General features: G+C 40.4%; 1 protein-coding gene across 1 annotated transcript in view; it reads left to right on the top strand.

The window, feature by feature from the left end:
• Ercc5 (ERCC excision repair 5, endonuclease) overlaps positions 1–19675 on the top strand; it is a 44228-nt gene extending 24553 nt beyond the window's left edge. The window contains exons 9-15 of the mRNA XM_013111182.3: positions 9165–9412; positions 9768–9887; positions 10018–10231; positions 11304–11448; positions 16303–16503; positions 17247–17331; positions 19042–19675. Of these exons, the coding sequence (XP_012966636.1) occupies positions 9165–9412; positions 9768–9887; positions 10018–10231; positions 11304–11448; positions 16303–16503; positions 17247–17331; positions 19042–19629 (1601 nt within the window). The 3' untranslated portion in view covers positions 19630–19675. The remainder of the gene's footprint in view (positions 1–9164; positions 9413–9767; positions 9888–10017; positions 10232–11303; positions 11449–16302; positions 16504–17246; positions 17332–19041) is intronic.
• The last annotated feature ends 31 nt before the right edge of the window (positions 19676–19706 follow it).

Below are 19706 nucleotides of genomic sequence, written 5' to 3'. Positions count from 1 at the left end.
TTATGTGTTTGGGTGTTTTGCCTGCATGTATGTCTGTGCACATATACATGCATTACCCATGGTGACCAGAAGAGGACAGCAGATTTTCTGGAACTAGAGTTACACGATTTTGCGCTGCTCTGGGCACGGGGAACTTAGTGCAGGGCCTCTGCAATAGCAGCAAATGTTGGCATTTGACAGCAACATCTTGGCAGCCTCATGTCCTTGGTATTATTAAAGGAAGGGAGTATTGTGCTTGGAGAAAAGAAAAGTAAACTAATTTTCCTTTGACATGCAAAAATTAAAAGATTGTAAAACTATCATAGACTGCTGACTGACTCACACCTAAGAGTTCAGTATTTTGTCCCATTTGTTTTCTAGTCTCTGTCTCTCGTTATCCCTGCTCCTTCTGCCTCTTCTTCTCCATATCTCCCTCTCTAGTGCTGTGCATTCTCTCCATGTACATCTTTCCTCTCTAGCTGGTTGTATGTGTGTGTGTGTGTGTGTGTGTACTTATGTCAGTGATCCCTGTTATAAGAAGCTTTTTCTTGCTAGCCGCTTTGGTTTATCCCCCGCCAGCCGCCTGGGCTCTGCCGCATTGTAGTCCCCAAATAAACACACAGGAGACTATATTAATTATGAAGCTGTTGGCCTTGCTTGTTTCTTACTGGCTAGCTCTGACTTAAGTAATTACCCCATAATTGTTAATCTAAGTATGTCTCTTACCGGAGAATAGTTCCGGGCTCCTACCCCATGGCGCTACATCTTGAACTCTCTTGTGTTTCTCCTTCCCAGAATCCTCCTGGACTCCTAGTCCCACCTATCTAGATTCCTATTGGCCAGCAGTGCTTTATTAACAAATGTACAGGACTTCCCCCATCATCTCCTCTTTTCTGTTTAAACAAAAAGAAAGGTCTTAACTTTAACATAGTCAAATTATATATAACAGAACAGTTATCAAGTAAGAACATAGTTACATTATTTTAGCAAGATTTAAAGAAAATATCATCCATCCCATCCTTGTGAGTCCAAAGTTCTATATGTAGCTTATCTTTTATCATAACTAAGGAAAACTATAATTATAACTATCTATCTTCAACTCCATCAAAGACCACAGAAGGATAATATATAAACACTAGGATTGACAGAGACATCTTACTGCCTGGACAGTCACCCGAAGTTCCTCTGTAACGTTGGGGCATCCATCTTTAGCCCGTAGGCCACAATGTGTCTGGAACACTTCTCAGCAAAGCAGGAAATTTCAAACTGTCCATCTGCATTGGCAGTCTGTCAGTCATTTTTCTGTGTCCTGCAGAAAGTCTGGTAGACTCTTCCATGAAGCAGGAACCCTGTAAGACTGAGTTCAGCAGTCACTTTCCTGTGGGTCCTGCATGTCCAGTTTATACAGCAACAGTCAAACAGTCTAGGCAAGAGCAGTTTCTTGCCCAAATGGCTAATCTTGTCATGTTGAAAGTAAACTCCATACCAAGTTTCTTCGATGCCCATCTTCCTCTCAGACGTAATTGGTGCTGCCAGGAGCAGACATTTCTCATTGTCAAGAAAAACCCTAGACCATTTTAAATGCCATTTTCTGAAGGTCTTTGAAAGGTTTGAAGATTGTATATCTATCTCAAATACATCTCTATATATCTAGAAAACCTAACTTACCTAACAATAAGATCTGACTCTTATAAGTAACTATCTATAGCCTGTATTTAATTATGCATTACTTTTTAAAAGATCAGTATACGCACAATACTTAATCAAGAGGAGAAATATACATGTCACAAAATTGACCTTGAATTTGTATCAATAAATGAAAAACAATACCCATACCATAATTCCCTTTTTTACCATTAAAAAAGATTGGCTGTGATCATTAGCCAATTATAAACAACCCATTTAAATGAAAACAAAGGTTTATAAACAAGATGGCAATTAGGACGTCGCTCATTCCAAACTGCTTCGTGCTGGAAGGGGGCGCTTTTCACACCATGGGGATCATGACAAAATTCAGAAACCTGTATAAGTCCTTGTTTTCATGGTCTGTAAAGCTCCATCATCTTAGCTGTCTCAATTGTTGAAACGCCTGGCCCACTGCTTCCGGGGGTCTTGGTTCATCAAACCACAGAAGCCTGGAAGGAATCCTCAGCTTTTTATGTTCTGTGGAAACATAAATTAAAACTCCTTTTCCGAGTAACATATCCTTATACTTAAATTCTGAAGTCAAGGCATTTTCAAAAGATAGAAGTTGGATTAATTTAGCAGCATTTATAATCAAGTGTACTTTAGTAGCAGTTCCTTCCTGAGCAAGCAAAAAACTGAAAAATTTTTACAGTTTTACAATTGCATACAGTATCCAGACTCTCTGTGTATTTTCCATCTTTACGTGGCTTATTTATTTATCTATTATTACTTTATTTATTTTACTTTTATTTATTTTTCTCTGAGACAGGGTTTCTCTTTGGAAATCTACCTGCCTCTGCCTCTGGAGTAAATCCTACCGGCGTGCGCCACCACAACGCTGGCTTTTGTATTTATTTACCACTTTGCCATTTCATTTTCTCTCTCAATCTCACGTATATTTTTAAACACACTGTAAACCTTTAGAGGTTTTGTTCATCCAAGTCTGACTTTACTGTAAATCTTTACGTTTTTCTGGCCACGTGTCTTATCTGTAAAACTGCGGCAGTTTAAACTGCCGGTTTTTCAAGATGGCGGGTGTAAGCCTGACTCCAGCTGCCGGCTTGGAGATGTCACCGCCACTTCCAGCTGTACGTGCAACATGTAAATCGTTAGCAAAGCCTCTTAAAAGAACCTTGCTGTTTTTTTTTTTCTTTTTATGCCGAGTCAGGAAGACTCTGGTAAGCGAGCCACGTGAATCTTGGCTTGTGGCTAGCTAAACAGAGCCCACCTGAGAAAAATGCTACTATCAAAAATCTGTGCTTCTCTCTGTTCCTAAAATTCCTTTAAAGCTTTTGTCATTCTACGTGGAAATTCATCATCCCGCTCCTGATCACCATTTAGTTAAGAGAAGCTTTCCTTGAGAGGAGCCTTCCCGCCCGCCTGGTTCGGACTTCCCCCATCAGATCCTCATTGTTTATGTAGCTTATTTTTTTGTGCAGTCACCTACTTGTTAAAATTTGACTCCAGAATAAAAGGCATTTTGATTTTTTTTTTATGGGCATGTGTCAGGGAGATGTTCTGCCTGGTTTCAGTGTACCCACAGAGATAACCAGGGACCATTGGCCAGGTAATGCAGTCTAGAGCAGGAACCTCAAGCAGGAATCTCCAGCTGAGGAGCCTCCCCATTCTGGTACCCATAGGAGGGTACCCTCAGGCAAGTCACATAGCACTCTGAACATCATTTCTTACATAATGAAAGAATGTATATACATGCATACACACTTGTGCATACATGCATATATGTGTGAGGGAAACATGCATTTGCTAATTTAGTATTTGAAATGACTTTATTAGCCACACTTCAAGTAATGAAGATAACTATGTGCATATATGTTTACACATAATTTTGGTCCTGTTCACTGGTCAGATTTCTTTTTGTTGTTGGATTTTTTAATTTTCATTTTACACACCAACCACAGTTCCCCTTCCCTCCCCTTAACCTCTGCCTCCCTACCCCCACCCCTGACCTCAGTTCCCATTCACTCCTCAGAGAGGGTTGACTCCATGGGGAGTCAACAAAACATGGCATATCAAGTTGAGGTAGGACTAAGCCCTTATCCCTGTATCAAGGCTGAGCAAGACGCTTCTTCATAGGGAATGGGCTCCAAAAAAGTCAGCTCATGCACCAGGGATAAATCCTGGTCCCACTGCCAGGGGCCCCACAAATAGATCAAGCCATACAGCTGTCACCCACATTCAGAGGGCCTAGCTCGGTCCTGTTCAGGTTCCCCAGCTGTCAGTCCAGAGTCCGTGAGCTCCCATTAGCTCGTGTCAGCGGTCTCTGTTGGTTTGCCTATCATGATCTTGACCCCCCCTTGGTCATATAATCCCTTCTTCCTCTCTTTGACTGGGCTCCAGGAGCTTGGTCTAGTGCTTGACTGTGGATCTCTGCATATGCTTCCATAAGTTACTAGATAAAGAGTCTACGATGACAATTATGGTAGTCACCAATCTGATTACAGGGGTAGGCCAGTTCAGGCACACTCTTCACTATTGCTAGGGGTCTTAGCTGGGATCTTACTTGTGGATTTCTGGGAATTTCCCTAGCACCAGGTTTCTCCCTAACCCCATAATGACTCCCTCTATCAAGGTATAACTTTCATTGCTTTCCCTCTCCATTCCTCCCCCAACTTGACATTCCCATTACCTAATGTTCTCATCCCCCATCCCCTCCTCTCTACCCCTTCCCTGTCCCAGTTTACCCAGGATAACTTATCTATTTCTGCTTCCTAGGGTGGTCCATGCATCCTTCTTAGGGTCCTCCTTTTTACTTAGCTTCTTGGGTTGTGGATTGTGGCTTGGTTATCTTTTGCTTTATATCTAATATCCACTTAATGAGTGAGTACCTACTATATTTATCTTTCTGGGTCTGGGTTACCTCACCAGGGTTTTTTTCTAGTTCCATCCATTTGCCTGCAAATTTCATGTTGTTTTTGTTTTTTACAGCTGAGTAGTACTCCATTGTGTAAATGTATCACATTTTCTTCATCCTTTCTTCAGTTGAGGGACATCTAGGTTGTTTCTGGTTCTGTCTATTGTGAATAATACTGTTATGAACATAGTAGAGCAAGCGTCCTTGTGGTATGATTGAGCATCCTTTGGGTATATGCCCAAGAGTGGAATTGCTGGGTCTTGAGGTAAATTGGTTCCCAATTTTCTGAGAAACTGCCATTTTGATTCCCAAATTAGCTGTACAAGTATGCACTCCCACCAGCAGTGGAGGAGTCCTCTCCAAAATAAACTGTCCTCGGTGTTTTTGATCTTAGCCATTCTGACAGGTGTAAAATGGTATCTCAAAGTCATTTTGATTTGCATTTCCCTGATGACTAAGAATGTTGAGCAATTCCTTAAGTGTATTTTGGCCAATTGAGCTTTTTCTGTTGAGAATTCTCTGTTTAGATCTGTATCCCATTTTAAAAATTGGATTATTTGGTATTTTGATGTCTAGTTTATTGAGTTCTTTATATATTTTGGAGACCAACCCTCTGTTAGATGTGGGGTTGGTGAAGATATCTTCCCATTCTATAGGCTGCCGTTTTGTCTTATTTACTGTATCCTTATAGAAGTTTTTCAGTTTCAGAAGGTCCCATTTATTAATTATTGCTCTCAGTGTCTGTGCTGTGGTGTTATATTTAAGTAGTCCCATGCTAATGCATTCAAGGCTACTTCCCACTTTCTCTTCTATCAGGTTCAGTGTAACAGGATTTGTGTTCAGGTCTTTGATCCTCTTGGACTTGAGTGTTGTGCATGGTAATGTATATGGATCTGTTTGCATTCTCGTACTTGTTGACATTCAGTTATGCCAGTGCCATTTGTTGAAGATGCTTTCCTTTTTTCAGTGTACAATTTTGGCTTCTTTGTCAAAATATCAGGTGTTCATAGGTATGTGGATCAATGTTGGGGTCTTCCCTTTGATTCCATTGGTTCATGAGTCTGTTTTTATGCTAATACCAAGATTTTTTATTACTTTAGCTCTATAGTAGAGCTTGAAGTTGGGGATGTTGATACCTCTGGAATTTGCTTTATTGTACAGGATTGTTTTATCTATTCTGGGTTTTTTGTTTTCCCATATGTAGTTGAATATTGTTCTTTCAAGGTCTGTGAACAATTGTGTTGGTTTTTTGATGGGGATTGCATTGAATGTGTAGGATGCTTTTGGTAAGATTGCCATTTTTACTACACTGATGATCATACCTATCCAAGAACATTGGGGATTTTTCCATTTTCTTTTATCTTCTTCAATTTCTTTCTTCAAAGACTTAAAAGTTCTTGTCTTACAAATCTTTCACTTGTTTGTTTAGAGTTACTCCAAGATATGCTATTTGTGGCTGTTGTAAAGGGTGATGTTTCTCTGATTTTTTTCCTTGGCCCATTTATCATTTGTATATAGGAAGGCTAATGATTTTTTTAATTTAATCTTGTATCCCACCACATACTTGGCTGTAGGAATTCCTTGGTAGAACTTTTGGGACTCTTATGTATACTATCATATCATCTGTAAATAGTGAAAGCTTGACTTCTTACTTTCCCAATTTGTATCCCCTTGATCTCCTTTTGTTGTCTTACTGCTCTAGCTAGAACTTTGAATAGATATATGTTTGAATAGATATGGAGAGCATGGACAGCACTGGCTTGTTCCTGATTTTAGTGGAATCACTTTGAATTTCTTTCCATTTAGTTTGACGTCTGTTGGCTTGCTATATATTGCCTTTATTATGTTTAGTATGTTCCTTATATCCCTATTCTCTCCAAGACCTTTATCATGAAGGGATGTTGAATTTTGTTGAAGGCTCTTTCAGGATCTAGTGAGATGATCATGTGGTTTTTTTCTTTCAGTTTGTTTATATGGTGGATTACATTGACAGATTTTTCATATGTTGAACCATCTCTGGAATGAAGCCTACTTGATCATGATGTATAATTTTTTTATATGTTTTGGATTCAGTTTGCCAGTATATCATTGAATATTTTTCATCAGTGTTCATGATGGAGATTGGTCTGTAGTTCCCTTTCTTTGTTGCATCTTTGTGTAACTGTAGCTTCATAAAAAGAGTTTAGCAGTGTTCCCTTCTGTTTCTGCTGTGTGGAACAATTTGAGGAGTATAACATGATAATTAAAAACCCAGTGACAAATATTGGGGTTCAAGCTGCAAGCTGAAGATCAGAGAACAAACAGCCAAGTCAATAGCTCTTACCTCTACCTCAGACCAAAATGGGTGATCTGTCTCCACAAATCCTCAGACTGCTATGCTCTCCACGACTCCTCAGAGGCAATGCTCTCCCTGTCTGGAAACTAAATCTCACATGAGACCCTTTACTTCTTCCTTTTATACCTTCCTAGTGCTGGGATTAAAGGCGTGAGCTCTGTTATTCTTTTAGTCTGATTCACTCTTGTGTAGCCCCGGATTGCCTTGAATGCACAGAGATCCATCTGCTTGTCTCTGTCTCTGGAGTTCTGGGATTAAAGCTGTGCACCACCTGCCTGCCCTCTATGGCTAGCTAGTATGGCTGCTGGTGTGTACCACCACTGCCTGGCTTTATGGCTGAGGTTAGCATTGCATTTTGATCCCCAGTGGTTTTATTTGATCATAAACAACGTATCACCACAGTGTACACAATTTTAAAGTTAAAATTATTTGTTGTTGTTTTTTTCTTTTATATCTAGTGTCTTGAGCTCTTTATGTATTTTGAGTATTAGCCCTCTAATAGATGTGGGGTTAGTAACAGTCTTTTCTTATTCTGTAGGCTGCCGCTTTGACAGAATGACAGTGTTCTTTGCCTTACAGAAGTTTTTCATGTGGTACCTGTGGTAGTTTGAATGTCATTGGCCCCCATAAGATCATAGGGAGTGACACTATTAGGAGGTATGGCCTTGTTGAAGCAGGTGTGGCCTTGTTGAAATAGGTGTGAACTTGTTGGAGGTAGTGTCATTGTAGGGGTGGGCTTTGAGGTCTTCTCTGCTCAAACTATACCTAGTTCAGTTAATTTCCTGTTGCAGATCAAGATGTGGGACTCTCAGTTCCTCCTCTATCACCATGTCTGCCTGCATGTTGCAGTGTCCTGCCATGATGATAATGAACTGAATCTCTGAACTGTAAGCAACCCCAGTTAAATGTTTCCCTTTATAAGAGCTGCCATGGACATGGTATCTCTTCATAGCAGTAGAAATCCTAACTAAGACAGAAGTTGGTACAGGGTACTGAGATATTGTTATGATAGGCTAATTTTGAAGGAATATGAGCTTTGGGACTCCAGCTTTAGGTATAGCCTGACTTCCCAACAAGTCAGGATACCCTCCTTTCACAGCTGTATGTATAATCTGACTTCCCAACAAGTCAGCATGGTTCCCTCTTGAGCTGTAACACTTGCAGGTATAATCCACCTGCTTTCTGACAATCAGGATACCTTTCCCTCAGAAACTGTAACTCTTGCAAGGTGTGCTGTTAAGTTTCCAGGATGAGGTTATCCTCAGGGTTTGGTTTGCTTCTTGGTAGGAACTTAGCACTATGAACTTTCCTCTTAGCACCACTTTCATTCCATTCCCTAAGTTTGGGTATACTGTGTATTTGAAGTGAAAATCATTGGATCCTAGAAAGTCTTTAATTTCTTTCTTTATGTCTGTCTTGGCCCATTTTTTATTCAGTAGAGAGTCATTCAGTTTCCCTAAGTTTGTAAGCTTTCTGTTGTTTCTGTTGTTCATATCGTACTTTAATCCATGGTGGTCTAACTGGATGCAGGGAGTTATTTCAGGGTTTTGTGTGTGTGTGTGTGTGTGTGTGTGTGTGTGTGTGTGTGTGTGTGTCTGTTGAGACTTGCTTAGTGTCTGAGTATGTGGTCAAATTTGGAGAACGTTCCATGAGATGCTAGGAAGAATGTGTATTATTTTGTGTTTGGGTTAAGTTTTCTATAAATATCTGTTATGTCCATTTGGTTTATAACATTTATTAACTCCAACATACCTTTGTTTAGTTTTTGTCTGGATGATTATGGTAGCTCCCTATAGTCTCATATGAGTGGCACTGCTAGGAGGTGTGGCCTTGTCAGTAGGTGTAGTCTTGCTGGAGGAAGTGTGCCACTGGAGTTGGGCTTTGAGGTTTCAGTAGTTCAAGCCAGACCCACTGTCATTCTCTCTTCCTGCTGCCTGCAAATCCAGATGAGCTTCCCTGGCTTCCTTTCTGAGTTTTAAAAACAGCATTAGTTAATGGAATATAGTTTTACATAGCTAATATGCAAGTCTTTGAGAATTTGGTTCCCACTTTCAGTGACCTAAAGCTTAGTAGATCAGTTTGTCTAATTGAAGAAGCTTTTTTGGAAGTGCTATTTGGGCTATGTATTGCAGTGTGTTTAAGAATAACAAGTTAATTGCATGTTTGAAGTTATAGTTAAAGCCTTTCTTTGGAGTCTGACATTTTTCAGGGCTGTTCAGAAAGTTTTGATGACTTCAGAGTGACTCTGATGTTCTCATTGTAGATGAAGTGACATCATTGTTTTTTGGACAGGAAGTTTCATTGAGGTGCAGAGTATGATCAGTGATGGTGAACTTCAAACAGATTCATCGGAGGCTTCTAAACCTCCCTCTGAACAAGATGAAGAGGAACCAAGAGGAACACTGGTGGAAGAAACCCCCAGGGATACAGAACACCTCCTACAGGACAGCTTTGACAGTGAAGACTTGGCCAAGGAAGAATACAACAAAGCTGACAGAGATGCTGAGGACTCGCCTAATGAATGGCTAGATATTAATCTGGTAATAATGTAATACCATGTTTATCTTAGTACCAAGGAAGCCAAGCCTGTGGCTTTTGAGACTTTAGAGATGCTGGATAAATATTTACTAGTTGTTTTCAAATCCTCTTCTTGTTAATCATAGTTCCCTTTTGAAATGTAAGTTGTTCCTGGAGTAGACAGGTTTCTCATATGATGTAATGAAGTAACTGAAAGGGACACGCTTGCCTAGAAATCCCCAGAGGAAAACACTGTAAAGAGAAACAGCTTATTGATCCTTTCAGCCAGAGGAAATGCAGCTTTTTATTGTTGTTGGAACAAATGAACATAATTGGATCATGACTGTAATGATCTGTGAATGGGAGCGTGTTTTTTAGGAGGAACTAGACAGCCTGGAGAGTAACCTCTTAGCAGAACAAAATTCACTGGAAGCTCAAAAACAGCAGCAAGAACGGATCGCTGCCTCTGTAACAGGCCAGATGTTTCTGGAAAGTCAAGTGAGTATGACTTTAGTTTGGCTTCTGTAGAATTGTCCTTAGTGTCAGAAGGGCTGTGTGATAGTGTCACACACATTCTTGTGATCAAGGTCAACAGTACATTTTGACCTTGTGGTTTCTCTCACAACAGGAACTCCTGCGCCTGTTTGGCATTCCCTATATCCAGGCTCCCATGGAGGCAGAGGCGCAATGTGCCATCCTGGACCTTACTGATCAGACTTCTGGGACTATCACTGATGATAGTGATATCTGGCTTTTTGGGGCCCGGCATGTCTATAAGAATTTTTTTAACAAAAACAAGTTCGTAGAGTACTACCAATATGTGGACTTTCACAACCAATTAGGTAAGACTCAAGAGTGTGGTCATTTCTCACAGTTTACCCTCTTGATTCGCCTCATGTGGTTTTCTTCTGAAGGAACTAATTTGGTGCATGGATTGAAATGAGAGATGATAGCATTTTAAAACTTAGATTTAAGAAGTTAAAATCCTAGTGTCTTTCTTGCAGTTAGTTGAGTTACCTGACAATGAAAGAGGAGCTCTCATAGGGCAGGGAATGGAACCACTGTTGCTCCTGATGTTGACAACCTATTCATCTATCCGCTCAGCTGGGAGGTGCACACTGAGTGGCTCTCATATGGTAGTCATTCTTGACGGTGGGGAAATAGCAGACAATGAAATGATCTAGTGGAAGGAGAAGATGTTGGCCATGTTTACAAGTCATAAATGTGACATTTGGTGTGCACCATGGGGGGGGGCGTGCCATGGCAGAGCACATGATGTTCCTGACAGAGGGGTTGTTAGGGAAGGCTCTGTGGCAGCCTAGGGCAGGCTCCTTAAGGAAATAGTCAGCAAAGCTGTGAATAGATAGTCAACAAAGATCACGTCAGAGGGATTTAACTATGTGCAAGGCCTCAAGGCAGAAGATTGCTTATATACATGTTCTAGGGAGGTAAGGAGGCCAATGGGAATGGGGGAGGAGGAGGATAGCAGTACACATCAGAGTGAAGAAACTGAAGCCTTGTATTGTTCGTGTCCTGGATGTGGGATATAGGAGGAGTGCTTCTAGCTTCCCGGTTCTGGGCCAGTGGAGAATGGAGCGGAGGAAGAGAGAGTTGAGTTGGAATGAGTTCAGACTGAGAAGCGCACTAGATCTGCAGACATTTGGTAATGGAATGCGTGTGCCTGTGGTCAGAGGGGGCAGGTTAGATAGCTAAATGTAGAGGCCAGCATATATACACAATTTAAGATGAGAAGGTTAAAACTTAAAATCTCAGTGTAACGATGTTTAACAAAAGAACCTATTTTTAAATAAAACATGTCTTTGGATGTTGGTCTATCATACACAGTTTATATAATAAAAATACTTATATTAGTTTTATAAAAAATATTAAATCGAATTGTTGCTATTCATACAGGATTGGACCGGAACAAATTAATCAATTTGGCTTATCTACTGGGCAGCGATTATACTGAAGGGATCCCAACTGTTGGCTGTGTAACAGCCATGGAGATTCTCAATGAATTTCCCGGACGGGGCCTGGACCCGCTTCTAAAGTTCTCGTAAGATTTTTCTTCATGCCTTTAATTTATGTATTTGTATAAATACTCAGATTAACAAATGGATTTTTTTCATATAAATTAAGCTCTTACCGTATTGTCTAGGCTAAGCTCAAACTTGCAATCCTCCAGCCTCAGCTTCCTACATCTTTCTAAAATCATTATGTCCCAAGCCGCTGTTCACTGAAGGAGCAGTGGGAGACAGCAGCTGTGGTTTCTGGGGCCCTTGTGAGTCTGTTTTCTTCTTAGTCATGCCTGGCTAATCCTAGTCCAAGGACACAAAGCCAGTTCTACAGCACTCATTAGTGTATGAGCTGCCTCTGAGTTCATTTAGATGTTTGTAGAGTAGCTGATGTAAGTCATATACGGGCCTCAGTGATGGCAAAGGTGAGTAGTTACAATCTGCACCCTCAAGGTCCCTTGTGGGATTGGGTAATGGAAAAGCAAATGAAAGTGTTTAGTGTTGTCAGTGAAACTGTTCACCACATGTTCAACGTTATGAAAGAAGTCAACCAGGAAAGTGCTTGGAGGTCCAGTCACTCACTAACCATGAAAATGCATATGTTGACCCATTAGTGCACTGTACTTGATGTGCAACTTCTGAACTTTGGAGAACAAGTGTGTGTTCCTTCAACATGGCTGTGACAAGTTTCTAATGCAAGTCACTTAAGGAAGGTTAATTTTATTGATTTGACTGATGGTTCAGGGTTTAGTCTGTTATGGCCAGGCAAGCATGACAGTCAGAAGCAGAGAGAAATACCTGGTTTGCCTAGCTCACTTTCTCCTTTTCATTCAGTCTGGATCCCAGCCCATGAGATGCTGTTGCTCATATTTAGGGGGACAGACTTCATATCTAAATTAATTAGTCTAAAAACTGTCACAGGCATGCCTAAAGGTTTGTCTTTAATGAATCTGGGTCCTGTCCATTTTGCCATCAATATTGTCAGAGACTCCCAATTCCAGAGATAGTAGTAGTTGTGTCTCTGAAAGTACTTTAAAAAATTATGTTTATGTATTTATTTTAAAGATTTATTTTTATGATTATGGTGGTTTTGCCTACATGTATGTCAACCATGCAGTACCTGCAGAGGCCAGGAGAGGGTATTAGATCCCCTGAGGCTGGAGTTATAGGCAGTTACTAGCCACCATGTGGGTTCTGAGAATTGAACCTGGATCCTCTGGAAAAGTAGCCAGTGTGGAGAGTCCAAACAACTTATGAGGCTCAGTACTCTTTCCATCATGTGGGTCCTAGTGATTGAACTTAGGTCATCTGGCTTGACAGCAAGCACCTTTACCGATTTAACCATCTTGCTGACTCAGAAAGTAGGGTTTTTTTAGGTTTTCCCTCAATGGCATTTTTTAAACTTCAAATATGACTCACATAACATAAATTCATCCATTAAGAAGATACAATTCATTGTTATCTAGTTTATTCACAGAATTGTGAGGGTACCTTGCAACCACCAGTTTGCCATAGGAAATCAGTTTAATTCAATTGTGTTTGCTGTAGTTGAATCTCCTGTGTTTGAAAACATGCAGGGACCTTATGGTCTGAGGAGTGAATACTTAGATGCAAATTGGGATTGTAGTGATTGCTGGCTCCATATAGCCTCAGGGCTCATGCTGGTATACTCATCTAATGCTTTTTTCTTTTATTGCATCTCTCTCTCTCTCTCTCTCTCTCTCTCTCTCTCTCTCTCTCTCTCTCTCTCTCTCTCTCTTTTTGAGACAGGGTTTCTCTTTGTAACAGTCCTAGATATCCAGGAACTCGCTCTGTAGAGCAGGCTGGCCTTGAACTCACAGAGATCCACCTGCCTCTGCTTCTCAAGTGCTGGGATTAAAGGTGTGTGCCACCTCCACCCAGCTATTGCATCTTTATATTGAGAAATTGACATACTGGGGTAAGTTATTATATAGCTCATCAAACATGATTGGTAAATAACTAGCTACAAATAATATTCTTCCACAAATGCATAAATATATCATAGAAACATTGCATAGTATGCATCAAAATGATTATACTTAACGCTTTGGTTTATGCAATTATAATTAATTGGAAGAAGCTGCAATTACATGCACATTATACCCAATTAGACATGGATGTACATGCACACATGTGCGCTAGCTGGTGTATCGTATGCTACCATTGTATTTTCTTATGCTGTTTTTCCTTTTATTGAAAATAGATTTTTTTCTTACATAATATATTCTTATTACGGTTTCTCCTCCCTCTGCTTCCAGCTCCTCCCCATTTCATCTCTCATCTTGATCCACTCCTTTTCTGTCTCTCATTAGAAAATAGACAGGCTTCTATGGTATAATAACAAAATAAAATAAAATAAAATAAAAACTAACACATTGGAATTGTGTAAAACAAACAGAAGGAAAAGAGCTTAAGAGAAGGCAGAAGAAACAGAGACCCGGAGCTGGAGAGATGGCTCCGTGGTTAAGAGCACTGGCTGTTCTTCCAGAGGACCTGAGTTCAATTCCCAGCAACCACATGGTGGCTCACAACCATCTGTAATGAGATCTGGTGCCCTCTGCTGGCATACAGAAGATTGTATAATAAATAAAATATTAAAAGAAAAAAAAAGAAACAGAGACCCACTATTTACACTTTTAGGAATCCCATAAAAAACACTGTAAACTGTCAGCTTGTCTGGGTAGTTCTCAGAGAAAGCCTGCTTGAGTTGGGGACTGGGATGATGGGATGGGTGTCGAGAAACAAGTTTAGAAGGTAAGATATGTATGTTCCTCTAGAGACAGCAACAAAGGGGAAGGGAGGCTTCAGTAGGTGATCTGCTGCAGAGCTGAGGATGAAACTGGAGAATTGAATTTGGATAAATGGAGTTAGAGGTGAATATCTGTAGTTAGCCTGCCTGTAATATCTGCAGTTAGTCTACCTGTTTCCCTGACACTTTATTGTTATTGTTTGTTTTTTGCTCTGTAAAAACAATGGAATGTTGTTGTTGTATGATATAGAGTTAGCTTCAGTGATTTCTCTGCCTTTGGTGTCAGAGCTTCTTGAAGGCAGGCTGAGCAGAGTCATTCCTGCTTGACTCTGGGTTTTAGGGTGAAGGCAGAGCTGCTAATGTTTAGGAAGAGAGGTAGGAATCTAGCAGAACTCTGCATGCCACCTTGCTTTTTTTTTTGTCACTAGCATTTAAAGTTGGAGGCAATTCCCCCCAAATGTTTAGATTTGTTTCAGAAGAAAAGGAACTCTGCAGATCCTGGGCTCCCATTCCTGAATAAACTCGAGATATCTGGGGTGGAGGGACAGCAGCTCCTCTTCCAGGCGTGTGTCCTTCAGTGTCATCACAGAGGCCGACACTTCTACTGCCTCCTCACAGCCTGATTGAGAGACTCAGCCCCCCTTTTCCATCTTCCTCTGCAGTGCCTGACTCTCTTATTTCAAGGAGTAGATTTAGGGCTGACATTCAGTGTGTTTCTCCAGTATTGTGTCATAATACTGGTTAAGAAAATATTTTTTCAAGGTGCTGGAGAGATGGCTCAGTGATTAAGAGCATTTGTCTCTCTCCTGGAGTCCACAAGTTCAGGTCTCAGTACCTACATCAGGTGACCTCTAGGGGCACCTGCACATAAACGACAGATGCACACGTACTCAAAAAAAGAAAAATCTTTATTTTTCCCTTGCATGTTCGTATTGGTGAAGACCATTGTTAGGCTTCTGAACTCTAGAAGGCATTCCCAAGTCACTGACTGAGGTGGACCGGAGGCTGGAACTCAGTTTCTTGGTACTGATAATATGTGAAGAAGTAGAACTGAAGGGTGGGTGTTCTTCAGGATCCACCGAGTAATTGGGTGGGCGAGGAGCATATTTTAACTTCCATAGTGTTTTCTGTTGGCACATTGTAGTTACCTACCTTAGACCTCTGTGGCCTCTACTAGCAGCACTTGGTGGTTTTGTTCCTGATTCTGAAGCTTGATTGGGGTAGGAAGTCTTTTGTTCTTGCTCTATATCTCCGAACAGCTCAAAGTTCAAGGAACTGCTGAACGTTTCACATGCCAGGGATCAGTCACTGTCACTTAAGAGACAGACAGAATGTCGGCAGGCTTTGGATCCTCTCCATCTAGACCTCTGCATGAGCACAGGCCCTTCAAGGCATGGTGGCTGCTTCCAATAGTAGCTTTTTCCAGAGATGGGAAGTGGGCAGGCTAGTCTTATACTCCACATCTATTACTTCCTGATCATTATCCAAAGTCACAGAGACAAACTAACCTCACTTCTTGAAAGGAATGTTAAAGGAAAAAGAAGTGTGATTTTCTTTAACTTGCCTTAATAAATTATCATTAAGATGGAAAAATAGACTTAATATAAAAAAGCAAGATTAATAGTCTATTTTTGCTTAGAACATTGCCCAATACATCTGAGAACTATAGTTCTTGCTATTATTTATAATTTAAAAGACCTACTTACTGCCCCTCTTTCTGCTCATTTGCCCCCTATCACATCCTACTTTGTGTTGAATGATATCTGCACTAAAACAGCCAATGTGTTCTTGATATTTTTGAATTTACTGTATCTTCCATTTCACTGACAAGAGGCCTGGAGAATTGTGGCTTTGTGCTGCTGGGGTTTGAGTGGGAGTTCTGGGCATTTGTCATCTGACAGTCCAGCCCCACTTATGAAGTCTTGGACCAGGTATTTCCTTTTCTGAGAGGTGATGGTAATGACATGCCACATGAAATACTTAACACGGTGTAAGAACTGTACCTTGTAGCTTAGTATTCTATACCACATATGTTTGTGCTAGAATCCGGACTTGAAATTATATTTCAGAACTTCCGTTTAGCTCTTTCCCTGCCTTGTGAATAATTGCTCCCATTATCTTGCAGAGAGTGGTGGCGTGAAGCTCAAAACAGCAAGAAGGTTGCAGCCAATCCCCATGACACCAAAGTAAAAAAGAAGTTACGGAAGTTGCAGTTGACACCTGGCTTCCCAAACCCTGCAGTTGCAGATGCTTACCTCAGGCCTGTTGTGGACGACTCCAGGGGATCGTTTCTATGGGGCAAACCTGATGTTGATAAGATTAGAGAATATCCTTTCTTAAAATTTATGGGAGTATTAAGCTACAGACTTATTGGGTTTAAAACTTAGGGGACAGGAATCTGGCTTTGTTTTATCTCCAATGTTCCATTTATCTGAGGTCATATTCTTTCCCTCTTTATTAGTTTTATTGAGGTTTCCCTTCCCCTTCTTCCCTTTCCTCCTCTCCTCTCCTCCCATCCCTTCCCCTCCCGTTCCCTTCCCTTGCTGGGGAATGAACTCAGGGCTTCATACATATGAGGCAAGTGTACTTCAGTAAGAATCTTAATTTAAAGCAAGCATGCATGACATGACCACATGTTTAACATTAATTATTCTTAAAGAATATGGAAGATTACTGGCTCTCTATTCTGTGCATTTAAATAATAATTTGGATGTCAGTTTCAACACCTACACTAGATTTATCCCAAGTACAGCTTCCTTTCTTAAACAAGAATGTAGGATATCTGCTCCTTGCTTTTATTCTAGGTTAGCCATGCTTTGTAGTGAGAAGGTTTTGATGTCCTAGTATAAATTTTTGAGTGTCTTCTGCTATAGGAGATTGACTAGAACATACTTCAAGATGATCTTGTTAGAGCCGCTTATTTTGTCGGCCTGGCCACTTCAATCTTCATAAATATGATTATCCCTGGGGATACAGGCAATGGATTCAGTAGTTGACTCTTGGATCTTTTTGTTTATTACTTGTTAAGTCTCTTTTTAAAAAAAATCTGTAAATCTTAACTGACAGCACATTTTGTCAGAGGTATTTTGGTTGGAACAAGATGAAGACAGATGAATCCCTTTTTCCAGTACTAAAGCAACTGAACATGCAGCAGGTAACTAGATTTTCTTTACATCCAGAGTGATGACTGCAGTTAGTAGGATGGTTACTGTTGCCGTCCAGTTAACTCTTATTTCACGGCAAGTAACTGAAGGTTTGAAATGATGATGCTTTAAAGAATAGACTAAAACAGAAAGGGAAATTGGGCCCTGAGTCCATTTTTTAATATAACTGTTAGCACTGTTGTGTCCTTATTTATGATGACTTTGGAAAAAATTCTAGTCTAATAAATGATTTCATAGTAAGATAAAATGTATTACTCCTCTGGAGCTATCTTGAATTCTTAAAAGCCCAGGAAGTAGTCACTCCAAAACATTTATAATCATTCAAGTTTCTTCAAACACTGATATTTCAGGTACAACTTAGGATCTGGTTTTTATAGTAACATTTCTGCAAAGAGAGGTTTATTAGGAAGAAAATGCCCTTTTGTGGGGCCCTTAGTTATTCCAAATGGGGATCTATGCTTGCTTTATCTTTGTGTCCTGCTCATATCAGATAAGTTTTCTCTGTCTCAGAAGCCACGCATAAAACATACATGTAAATCGAAATGAGACTATGTTTTTTAAGACAATGTAATCAATCCCCATTAAGTTTGAGTAATTTAGGGAAAAAATCTAGTATAACTGATTTTAAGGCTATTCCCAGGGGTTCCATCTTGTTTATCTGATGACTTTTACCTATCAGAAATAGAAGTCTACCAATAATGAAAATATTTTCTAGTGACTGCTTATTCCTTAGTTTTAGATAAGTGCCATTGTGCATTGTTTTCTCTCTAAAATTAGAAAGTAAAGATAGTAGATTAAAACTACTCCCTGCCTCCTAATAGTTGTTGAAATGGGTTTATTTTCCCTTATTTCCCATGTTAATTTGCTCCTCTACATAAATGCCTCTTGAGAGAGTGGGTCTCCCTTTCCTCTTGGCTCATCATGTGTACCATCTTCTGTGGATTGCATTGCTTTTTATAGTTCCAGAGGACCAGCTTATGTTCCATGAAAGAATTCACATTGACTCTGCTTCTTTTGGGGATTTTAGTTTTTGAATAGTTACAAATAGTTCTGTTAAACATACTAGGTTTAAGTAGGGCATGGTGTGATGCATGCCCTTAATCCCAGCACTAGGGAGGCAGAAGCAGGTAGTATCTCTATGAGTTCCAGGCCAGACTGGTCTACAAAGAGAGTTCCAGTACATCAAAACAAAACAAAACAAATCCTGTTTCAAAAAGCAAAACACACACACACACACACACACACACACACACACACACACACACACACACACACACACACACACACACACACACCTAAACCAAACACACCAAAAGAGTATCTTCTCAGCAGTGGATTTGCTGAACTAAAGCATTGATTTTTGTTTCCTGTGTGGCTCTTAATGGCTCCTAATGCATCAGGGACTGTGTCCTGATGATAATGCTCTTAAAAGAAAGGCATTGAATAACCTAGACACAGATTCTGGGAATTCTGTTGCTGCCAAAGAGTATACAATTGTTACCAAAACAGACAAACATAAAACAAAAAAGCAACAACACCACCAAAAACCAAAAACCAGCTAGAACTGCCTTCTGGGTGGTCATGAATCTGAATTCTCAGAACTAGTAATCAGTGGAAGTGATTAAGAGATCAGAATTGAACTTGTTGATTTGCTCTAGAAGCTGCTCAGTCATCTGACTTATTGTTTTATTTTATTTTAGACCCAGCTACGGATTGATTCTTTTTTTAGATTAGCTCAACAGGAAAAACGAGATGCCAAACACATAAAAAGCCAAAGGCTTAACAGAGCTGTGACATGTATGCTAAGGAAAGAAAGGGAAGAGGCAGCTAGTGAGCTGGAGAAAGGTACTGAGGCCCTGGATGAGGCAAAAGGGAAAACCCAAACAAGAAGCCTGATGAGCCCAAGAGAGACATCAGTCCCCAAAAGAAGGAGGTCTTCAGGAAGTGGTGGGTTTCTGGGGGACCCCTGCCTCTCAGAACCCCCCGGGGATTCAAGTGACGATACAGAAAGCTCTTCTGTGATGTGCATACGGCGGAGAAGAACAGCTAAAGCTGAGTCCTCAACGGGCAGCTGCTCGGATTTGCCCGAAGTAGTGAGAAATGCTCACGGAAGGGATGGTTGTATGTCCACTAGCAGCTCCAGTGAGGACGATGGAGACAAAGCCAAGGCTGTCCTAGTGACTGCTAGACCTGTATTTGGGAAGAAAAAAGGGAAGCTAGTGAAGAGAAGGAAAAGGAAAGCCCAATTTAACAAGGCCATCAATTTGGAAGAACAATGTTTGCAATGAATTATGTATTGAGAGAATAAGATTAAATCTATTTGTATAATCTTCATTTTGAATGTGTAGTTTCTCTTTTTCTTTTA

The sequence above is a fragment of the Mesocricetus auratus genome, unplaced genomic scaffold, assembly GCF_017639785.1.
Source record: "Mesocricetus auratus isolate SY011 unplaced genomic scaffold, BCM_Maur_2.0 Super-Scaffold_100010, whole genome shotgun sequence".
In the NCBI taxonomy this organism is placed as follows: domain Eukaryota; kingdom Metazoa; phylum Chordata; class Mammalia; order Rodentia; family Cricetidae; genus Mesocricetus; species Mesocricetus auratus.
The sequence above is the reverse complement of the archived record's forward strand: the minus strand, read 5'-3'. Positions and strand labels throughout refer to the sequence as shown.